The sequence below is a fragment of the Marmota marmota genome, unplaced genomic scaffold (assembly GCF_001458135.2).
Source record: "Marmota marmota marmota unplaced genomic scaffold, marMar, whole genome shotgun sequence".
NCBI lineage: Eukaryota > Metazoa > Chordata > Mammalia > Rodentia > Sciuridae > Marmota > Marmota marmota.
This window is the reverse complement of record NW_026000174.1, coordinates 15,983,322-15,993,075: the sequence shown is the minus strand read 5'-3', so window position 1 is coordinate 15,993,075 and position 9,754 is coordinate 15,983,322. Positions and strand designations below refer to the sequence as shown.

Here is a 9,754-nt window from a genome sequence, read left to right as displayed (position 1 = left end):
GGGGCGACCCTCTTCCTGGTTTGGGGGCCGGGCCTGGCTGGGTCAGGGCACCCTGGATGGGGAGGCCGAATCTCACAAGTTCCTCCCCCAGCCCTGGCCTTGCTCGGGGCCAAAGAGGGTCCTGGAGAAAGAACCTGCAGGCTCTGGGCAAGGCAGTTTCGTCCTCAGCCCCTTACCCTGCCCACGCCGGGTCTGTAGTTGCAGAAGACAGGTGTCGGGTTACAGCTGGAGCTATAGTTAGCCGCAGAGACTTTGTTTAGCAGTCGGGGGACAGCGCTGCGCCCGCAGGAACTTTAGCCCCTTCTGGGTTCCTTCCCGCTTTCTGCCTCCACAACCTCCAGGTGGGTCCTGGGTTCCCCAACCCTTCCTCACTCCTTCAGGCGGAGCCCTATGATCGCCCCATCTTCGCTGTCTCAAAAAAAGAAGGCGGGGAGGGGGGGTCAAGGGATGCGGCTCAGTGGGGGAGTTCTTGCTTAGCCAAAAAAAGCCACAAGACTGGAGATACTGAGTGTGGGGGCGTCTGGTAGTCTGGGGAGCAGACACTCAGGGGTGTGCAGGGGACTGTAAAATTCAAGGCCTCCGCTGACCCTTAGGCCCGCCCTTGGCCCCGCCCTCGTCCCACCTGGACCCCAGTCCAACCAAGGGACCCCTCACGCTGCGAGAGAGGAAGAGTGCTGGAGTCCATCGAAGCCAGGACTCCAACGCCGTGAGCCTCATCTGGCCCCGGCATGATGCTGGTGGCTCTGCTGATCACCCTCAGCTACCTGGGCTTCAATACCCTCTTCCGGCAGGTAACTCTGAGGAACCATTCCTTGCCACAAAGGGGGAAGTTGGGGGCAGACCCCGAGGAGGTGGTTTGAGGGATGTCTCCTCAAAATTGTCTTCCAGGGACTTTTCCCTAGGATTCCTCACCTCTCAGTCCTCTTCCTCTCGGGAACTTTCATCCCTGAAGAGAATCCCAGGTTCCCATCCCCTTTCCAAGAATCCCCATCCACCCCCATAGCTCTCCATGTGATCCTCCCTCCTTCGTGTCATCCTTCCCAACTTTCTCTTCCTCACTTCTCACATCCCACCATGTTCAGCCTCTGGAAACTCCACCTGTGCCCTTCTGTCCCCATACCCCCTCCTTGACCAGGGCTTGACCTCCTCACACCACCCCCAAATTTGGGATAAAGGCTTCTAAAGTCCTCTCTCTAAAGGAGAGAACTCAGGAATCTCAAAGTTGACAATGATTTGGTGTGGTGTCTGAGGGCTCCAAGGGCTTCCAGAAAGATGAGTGGGAAGAGTCTGAGGAGGATGGGGACAGGATCAGGTAACTGCATGTGGACTGCATGTTCATCACCTGCATACTGAATCTTAGAGCCAGAAAAGTGCCAGGGGTCATCCAGCCTTAACTCCCGCTGAATGCAGGAAACTTTCCAATGACAAGATGACCCTTTTTAGGTTATGCTGAAGTGATCTTTATGCTGTCCTCACAACAACCCTGTGAGGTTGGAAATATCCTCAGTTTATAGTCACAGAACCTGAATCCCAGAAAAGTTGAGACTTCCCCAAGATCCCACAGCTATTAGGTGGTGTTTGGACCCATGTCTATCTGACTCAAGCGCTGTGTGTTATTTACACTGTGTTTCTGAACTCTCCTGCCACTAGGCTCTTTGTCCAGAGTTCTGAAATACTCTTTCCTGTGTGACTCCTTATGTCCATAGGCCTATGCTGTTCCTATTCTGCCCCTGGGCCTGGCTCCAGACACCTTCGATGATGCCTATGTGGGTTGCTTAGAGGAGATGGAGGAGAAGGCAGCCCTCCTGCTAAAGGAGGAGATGGCTCATCACACCCTGCTGCGGGACTCTTGGGAGGCAGCCCAGAAGGCCTGGGAACATCGTCGTCAAGGGCTCACTCTGCCCCTTGGCTTCAAAGCCCAGCATGGAATAGCCATTATGGTCTACACCAACTCATCTAATACTTTGTACTGGGAGCTGAATCAGGCTGTGCGGATGGGCGGTGTCTCCCGCGAATACTACATGAGACACTTCCCCTTCAAAGCCCTGCATTTCTACCTAACCAGAGCCCTGCAGCTTCTGCGGAGCCATGGAGGCTGCAGTAGAGGATCTGGGGAGGTGGTGTTTAGAGGCGTGAGCAGCCTTCGGTTTGAACCCAAGAGGTTGGGAGACTCTGTCCGCTTAGGCCAGTTTGCCTCCAGTTCCCTGGATGAGGCAGTAGCCCACAGGTTTGGTAATGCCACCTTCTTCTCTCTAAGGACTTGTTTTGGGGCTCGTATTCAGGCCCTGTCTGTCTTCCCTGAAGAACGTGAGGTGCTGATTCCCCCCCATGAAGTCTTCTTGGTCACTGGGTTCTCCCAGGATGGACCCCGGAACCTAGTGACTCTCTGGAGCTATAATCGGACCTGCAGCCACTTTAACTGCGCATTTTTGGGTGGTGAGCTGTGCATGGGGGATGCAGGACTGGCAGGGTGGGTGAAAAAAGCCAGTATGTCCTTAACACAGTTCCCAGAGCCTTCAGGAGACCCACTTGGTTTCACTTGATGAAAATTGGAGGCTAAAATTCAGCTGGAGTTCTGAGACTCAGGTTCTGCCAGGGCCATGTTTTCTAGATCTGTGAACATTTTCAGATGATTCTACATGTCATCTGCTGCTGGGGATATGACTATGTAGTAGAGCATTTGCCCTAGCATTCATGAGGTTCAGGGTTCAATCCCCAGCAACAAAGGTTCTACTCTATAGTCTGACAGACCAAAGGAACTTGGTTAGGGAGGTTATCACACAAAGGAAAAAGACAGGAGTACTGTTTCAGATCTCAGAGGCCCCAGGCTTGATGGGGTTGACAGGACACAAATATGCTATTCCCAAGTGCTGAGGCAGGGACAGAATGGAAGAGTGACTGGGTGTGATGGGAGCAGAGGTGGATAGGCAATCTAGAAGGATTTCCTGGGAGAAGGAGAAGGAAGAAAAATCAGAAGTTTGCCTTTAAATGAAGGAAAAGATGGATTCAATGGGGAAATGGCCTTGGCAAGGCCTGGTGGGTAGGACATTTGGGGTGTGAGTCTGTCTCACCTGCTGTCTGTTGCAGGGGAGAAGAGGCGGCGATGTGTGCCTGGACCAGGTAAGTCGCTCTCCTACTACCTCTCAGCTGCTTCAACTCCTCCTGGGACTGCTGGCCCCCTCACTTTCTTTTCTTTTTCCAGAAGTAGAGCAGCCAGAGTCTCCTTCCAAGGGGAACTTTTCTACTTTCCTAGAAAATCCCACTCTTGGCTCCTGGGAGGTTCCAGTTCTCAAGAGCTGGGTCCTGAAAGTCCAACACCTGCCACTTAGGAATCCTGGGAACTGGTGACCTTCATATGAAGAAGGGGGCTTCAAATAGCCTTGAGAAGCAAGACCATGGTTCTGGACCCACCTCCAGCAGCCATATTCCAAAAGGGTGTGGGGAGACCTTAGGCCATTGCAGGGTTGAGGGAAGCACACTATCTGGTGGGGACTTCCTTGGACAAGCAAGGGAAATACTATGATGGCGCCTCAATTAAATGGTGTCGCAGCATGGAGACATGGAATTATATGATTGGTTTATTCCATGAGACTGGACCATCTGCCCTTGCCGGGCTCAGGGACTGAGGAAATAAAAAGAGTAACTTTCTGGTCACTCTGAGACATGGTCTCCTGTCAGACCCCCATCACACACTTTATCTTGCAAACTCAGAAGCTTTAACAGCCAGAGGGTCCTCACAGCACCCAGGAAGGCAGGAAAAGGGACAGATGGATTTCTCAGTGCTATTTGTCTGATGAGGAATACAAGGCCAAGAGGGACTTAACTTGTTCAAGGTCAGATAGGTAGTATTGCAGCCAAACCTCTTGCTTCCCAGGCCTCCCGCCTCCTAGTCCAGAGCTCTTTTCCATCAAAGATCTGAGGAATCCCAAAGTAGAATTCTAAGCCCAAAAATATCTGGAAGCCCAGAGCAAGCCATTTCTTTCTGCCCTGCTCACACAGGGTTCATTTCAGAAGGAAGTGGAGGAAGGATCTTAAAGCATCAAGACACAGGAATTCTCACATACTCCGTGGGCATCTGATATCACCAGTAGTAACTTTATTGAAGCAAGGAAAGCTCTTACTAAGTGATCCTCGCCCCCACCCAACTACGCTGATGAATGTAGAGGAAGAGGCCTTTCCACTGCATTAGGAATCCCTATTGGTCCCCAAAGCCTCTTGTGGGTCCAAGTCCCCAGCCCCCTCTTCTTCTTGCTCCCTGTGCACCAGCACATGAACTGGGGAGGAGAGGCCAGACTCTCTAGAAGCTGGAGCCCCAGCCTCTTCAGCAGTCTGAAGCCCAGTTTCCAAAGAGTCTTGGATCCCCACAATTCCTGACATGGTCAGCTCTGGGGTCTCAGAGATGGGAGGCCCCAGGTTTTGAAAGCTGTTGCGCACTCGGGTGATATAGCGACTGAGGATGCTGGCACCATCAGGAGGCCGGGGCATCCCTCCTGCTGCCAAGTTTCGACGAACACCAGCAACCTCACTTTGTAGTCGAGACACAGTTTTGGTTAACTCTGTCAGTCGGTTGCCCAGGTCTGAGAGGTGGAACATTGAGAGGGATGTTTTTCAGAAGATGAGCCTACTCAGTATTTCTTCTGCCCTCAACAGAACCCCAGGGGACACCTTGTCTGAGATTCCTGAGGACCCAGGACTGGAAGAACTGAGGGGTCAGTGGGTCAGTGAGTGGACAGAATCTGAGGTAGATGAAGCTAAGTAGTGGTGGAGGGTGGCTGCTTTAGAGCTATAAAGAAGGAAGATCTTGTGGGTCAGAAAAGGCAAGATGACTCATGGGGAGAAATTTTAATTGGTAGGGATTTGTACATCTGCCCCAACAGCCCTCTCCCCAATCTACACCTGGCTAGCTCATTCCTGTCCTTCAGGTTTAGTTCAAATTCTACCTGCCTTTTCTCCAACTTCTCCCTCTCAAAACAATAGGCTTTTTCTGTCCTTTGGGTTCCCAGTGCAATCTGTGTCTCTCTTTCCACCTAGTATGATGGCTTCTCCCCATACTGAAAGCTTCCCTTGTATGCCTGCTGTATACAGTGCCCCTCCCTTCAAGACAAGCCTAGAACAAGGGAGGACACAGCAACAATCACAGGTTGAATACGTAAGTAAGTGAACGAGTGAATAAATGAACAGGTGAATAAAAGGGCTAGGTGATTAAATGAAACGATGGCCTAAGTGCCTGAATGGGTCAGGGGGTAATTCAGTGCAAGGGGCAAATATTGTGCAGGTTGTGGTTTCCAAGTGTAGGGTGGGGCCACATACCATGCAGGCTGAATGAGGGGTGATGAGCAAGAAACAGGGGTGGGGAAAGCTTGGAGGCTGACCACTAACCTTTCCGACGTGTCTCCTCAAACTCGCGCTGGGCAGTCTCTATGTAGCGCTGTACCAGAGCCTTGATGACACGAAGGCGGTAGGACCCACGCTCTCCCTCCCCAGGCCCAGGCCCTGCCCCTGCCCCCTGGTTGGCCTGGAATGAGAAGACAGGAAGGTGAGAGAGATTTCTCTACCCTCAGCCTTCCTCTAATCACTGTGCCACCCCAGCAATAAAGGACCAAGTCAAAGTTTGTGCAGACTTCTTTGTCCCTATAGGCCACACACCTAGACCTGGTCTGCCTCCACTTCAAAGTGGAGTCCTAAAAGTGAGAAGGATCGGGGCCAGAAGCTAGGGAAGGGTCGACTACGAGAGGCCCATGGTAGTGGGTGGAAGCAAAGGCAAGGAGGTAGAGGAGAGATAGGAGAACCCCCAAAAGACATGGCAGTAACATGAAGGGGCTGTCGTGCCCAACCAGACCAGGTTAGGGCACAGAAAAGCAGAGTAAGTGAGCCCCCTGGATGCCCACCTTCCTCTCCCAGGTCTCTGTCAGCCTGATAATTTCCCAGTTGGTTGGACAAATTTACCCTTGGCTTCTTAAAATATTTCTGAAAAACATTCAGCCACATCTTGGCCCAGTTTGAAGTATCTGTAGCTTGGGAGGAGGGTGGCATGAACTTCTGTTCACATTGTATAACACAGCACTGGGAATTTAGGAAATGACCAGAGCCAAGAAGAGGGAAAAGGATGTTCTGGGAACATAGCTGGAAGGATAGCTATGCCAGAGATGTGCACACAAATGGATGGTATACAGTTGAAGCCTGGTGTGAGAGGGCCAATAAGTAGATGAGGTACTCACATAAGTGGGGATTGGGGGATAGTCTGGCTTCTTGGTTTTGCAGCAGGAGCAGCAACAGCAAATAAACTGGAAAATTCTCCTGAGAAATTTCAATGGTGGAAAGAGGTTAGTTACAGAACAGTTCTAGGGAAATGAGGGCAGGAGGTCTGGGGATGTGACTCAGTAGTAGAGTACTTTCCTAACATGTACAGGGCCCAATACAACAACAAAAAATAAAAAAGAAAGAAAAGAAAAAGAAATGGGGTAAGGAGCTGGGTAATGTGTGGGGGCTGGGTGCTCAGGGGTTGGGGTGAGAGCTCTGAGGTCATCACCTGAGAAGGTAGAAGAAGGCCTTGGGGGAGGGCAGGATGTTGAAGGGCACAGGCAGAGTCAGGCCCTCTCGGAAATAGGATAGGTAGAGCTTAGAGCGAGCAAACTTCCACTCCACGTCAGCATCATCCTGGAGGCCAGGAGGCAAGGGACTGTGAAGGACCAGGTTAGCACCTGGCTCTCCTGCTCAATGAATCGGCCTTCTCCCTCAGTCCTCACATCTCTTACTCCCCAGTGTGTCAACCATTCTCCCCATTCTGTCTTCCAACTCCTCCGACACCCACCTCTCCCCTGCCTGTCTCCACCTTTCCTCTCTCCCTCCCCATTATCTCTCATCCTCACATCTTGATCCTGCCCAGCCTGTTCTCCAGCATGCAAACCATAACCCTTCCCCTCCCTTGCCTCTCTCTTCTCATGTTCCCAACTACTTTTCCACAATGCACTCCTCCCCCTGACGGAAAGAGGAAAGAGCACTAGACTTGATGTCTAGAGACACTAACAGTATTACCGGGACCTTCATTTTTCAGAGGAGAATTTATCCAGAGCCACAAACAAGACCACAGAGAAGGCAGAGCAGGAACACAAGTGTCTTAACTCCTTGCACCTGCTCCTCTCCATCCTTTCTCCCTTCTTCTAACTAGCTTAGGTTGACCTTGGTTCACGCACCTCGATCTTCTGGAAGGAGTTGGTGATCATGGCAATGAGCATGTTGAGCAGCACAATGACCATGACGATGGTAAAAATGCCATAGAGGGCCCGGCCCACAAATTCAGGCACCAGAAACTGAGGCATGTCCACCACACTGTGCTCTTCCATGCCAAACATGGTCCAGAACAGAAACTGGAAAGTCTCATTGAAACTGGCATGTGGGGTCAAGAAAAGGATAGGAAATGAGGGGTGAGGGAACAGCCTGGACTCTGCCCAGACACACTCTTCCTCACCCTCCAGGATCCAGCCAAAGGTGTTCTGTATTCATGAAGTCCTTATGTTGGAATGCTTGCCACTTCTTTTCTCTCTCTCTCTCTCTCTCTCTCTCTCTCTCTCTTTTTTTTTTTTTTGTGTGTGTGTGTTGGGGGCTGATACTGGTGATTGAACTTAGGAACATTCTGCCTCTGAGCTACATACCCAGCCCTTTTTAAAACTTTGAGACAGGATCTCACTAAGTTGCCCACCCTGGCCTTGAATGTGGGATCCTCCTGCCTCAGCCTCTGGAGTATCTGGGATTACAAGTGTGTGCCACCATATTCTGCAACCTTGCCATTTCTGGGATTCAACTTTTATTCTTTTAGTCAACAAATATTTATTGAGCACACTGTAGTGTCATAGGTGCTAAGAACACATTGGTGAACAAGACAAGCAGTCTCTGTCTCCAAGGACCTTATGTTCTGGGGTGAGGATCACTCTGGGAGGTGACATGGACATTACTAACACTTGATCTTAGCCAAAATGCGGAGAAGTGATAAGATAAAGAACATGCCCCAAAGCAGGGGTTATGAACTTAGAGGGTTTAAAGAACTGAGAGGTCAGCATGACTCATCTCAGAGGGCAGAGTCTGGACCTCTGAGAGGGAAGAGAGGGAAGTAGGGTCCACCCAGATGTAGGACCTCATAGAGTAAAACCTAAGATGCTTACCTTGCTCTGCGAACAATAGGAAGCTAGAGTGAATTCTAAGCAGAGGTGATACCTGCTTTACATTTGGAAAGATCATGTTGTGAGTAGAATGCTGGTGAAAAGATGGGAGTAGAGGTTTGGAGACCAGTTAAGAAACTGTTAGGCTGCTGGTGTGGCTCAGTGGTAGGTCCCCAGCACTAAGAGAGAGAGTGGGGGGGGGGGGAGAGAGAGACAGAGACAGAGAGAGAGAGAATATGAGGGAGAGAAACAGAGACACTGTTATTGTGGTCTGGGTGGGAGAAGATGGTAGTATGAAGCACAGTGATAGCAACTTCAGTGCTGCCTCTTCCAGGAAGCCCTTTCTGATCAGTCTTCCCTAAACACAGCAGAACATGTTTATCTGTTAGTCATTCACAGTTCTCATTACATTTTTCTTCCTATTGCACTTATTTGTGAATCTATCTTGTTCCCTCTATCTTGGTACCAGTTTAGACATACATGACCACAACCTCACACTGGATCTGGTGTCTGGATCAGTGTAAGTATGGCCTTAACCTAAGAAGGACCTTAGCCTAAGTACCTCCATTTTGAAATAAAACTGCAGTCCCCACCAGGTACGCCTATGGAACCCTCCAATATGGTCATCAGGCATAGCCTGATTTAAAAAAGTCACTTTCCACAACCCTGATAAAACTCAGAGTGAAGTCTCTATCATTTGCTTTCGCCCTGATAAAGGCAAAAGGCGAGATTAGGGTGGAGACCACCAGACCAGATGACTTGACATCAGAACAAAAGATGTCACTGAGAAACCCGGTAACAGCTGATAGGGATTGAAAGGGTGGTCAGAAACCCCCAAATTTAGCATAAATCATGGAGTGAATGAACAGACATTCAGCCAGCTGACACTGCTGCACACAAGGCTGAGAGCCTGAGGACCTAGGACATCCCAACTCTTCTCATCTGCCTGATCCTCTGCATCGTCCTTATCACTCTCAAACTCTACAGCAGCCTCTTGACTCTGGTGAGAAAAGAACTTCTCCTTATGACCGTCACCTCAGCCAGCCATCAACTCCACCCCAGGAGAAGCCTCTATTGGTTCCTGACCTGGTTGCTATGGTCTGAGTGAGTGCATCTCCTGGACTTGAGACCTAAGACTTAAAACTTAAAATCTAGCACTTAAGCTTAGCATACAAGAGGGAATGTCTGTAATAGGTCTGTCATGATTGAGTGTGTTTGCAGTGCTTAGAGTTAACTTAAAATTATTTGCTTTTAATTGATTATGTCTTTTGCAATGCCCAGCATTAAGGATTGTCATTTCTTGATTAAGAACCTATAGAGTGAAACTGTATTAAGTGATATGAGTGAATAAACATTGAAAAGGGCAGAAGTGCATGGACATTCTTCATCTCTCCCTTCGATTGCAGATGTCACACTTTTGCCCATTGCAATAATCAGTCTCTTGTTACTCTGACCTCCACATTACACTAAGGGTGTTCTTTCAAAACGCTAATCTGACCTGTATGTGTCAATATTTAAATACTCCTAGCAATCTTCAGTCATATGTCTATCATACAACCTATCTCAGATTTTCAACAAAAATACTTTTTTTTTTTTTT

The 9,754-nt window shown here is 49.7% G+C and overlaps 2 protein-coding genes across 2 annotated transcripts in view; one reads left to right on the top strand and one right to left on the bottom strand.

Moving 5' to 3' along the window:
* Art5 (ADP-ribosyltransferase 5) lies at positions 1 to 3,558 on the top strand. Its single transcript, XM_015477511.2, has 5 exons — positions 1 to 341; positions 594 to 791; positions 1,707 to 2,436; positions 3,088 to 3,120; positions 3,203 to 3,558. The coding sequence occupies exons 2-5, from the start codon at positions 729 to 731 to the stop codon at positions 3,346 to 3,348; spliced, it is 972 nt and encodes a 323-aa protein (XP_015332997.1). The 5' UTR covers positions 1 to 341; positions 594 to 728; the 3' UTR covers positions 3,349 to 3,558.
* A 562-nt stretch (positions 3,559 to 4,120) lies between these two features.
* The window catches only part of Xndc1n (XRCC1 N-terminal domain containing 1, N-terminal like), a 43,575-nt gene continuing 37,941 nt past the window's right edge, over positions 4,121 to 9,754 (bottom strand). Inside the window, exons 19-23 of the mRNA XM_048788140.1 lie at positions 7,194 to 7,386; positions 6,530 to 6,657; positions 6,219 to 6,297; positions 5,380 to 5,515; positions 4,121 to 4,577 (exon numbers count right to left, since the gene is read on the bottom strand). Of these exons, the coding sequence (XP_048644097.1) occupies positions 4,186 to 4,577; positions 5,380 to 5,515; positions 6,219 to 6,297; positions 6,530 to 6,657; positions 7,194 to 7,386 (928 nt within the window). The 3' untranslated portion in view covers positions 4,121 to 4,185. The remainder of the gene's footprint in view (positions 4,578 to 5,379; positions 5,516 to 6,218; positions 6,298 to 6,529; positions 6,658 to 7,193; positions 7,387 to 9,754) is intronic.

Bases quoted from the DNA above. Each gene is read 5' to 3' on its own strand.
- Art5 (XM_015477511.2), top strand. From the start codon at position 729: ATGATGCTGGTGGCTCTGCTGATCACCCTCAGCTACCTGGGCTTCAAT. The intron at 2,437-3,087 runs GTGAGCTGTGCA...TGTCTGTTGCAG, and splicing joins TAACTGCGCATTTTTGGGTG to GGGAGAAGAGGCGGCGATGT. The intron at 3,121-3,202 runs GTAAGTCGCTCT...TTCTTTTTCCAG, and splicing joins GCGATGTGTGCCTGGACCAG to AAGTAGAGCAGCCAGAGTCT.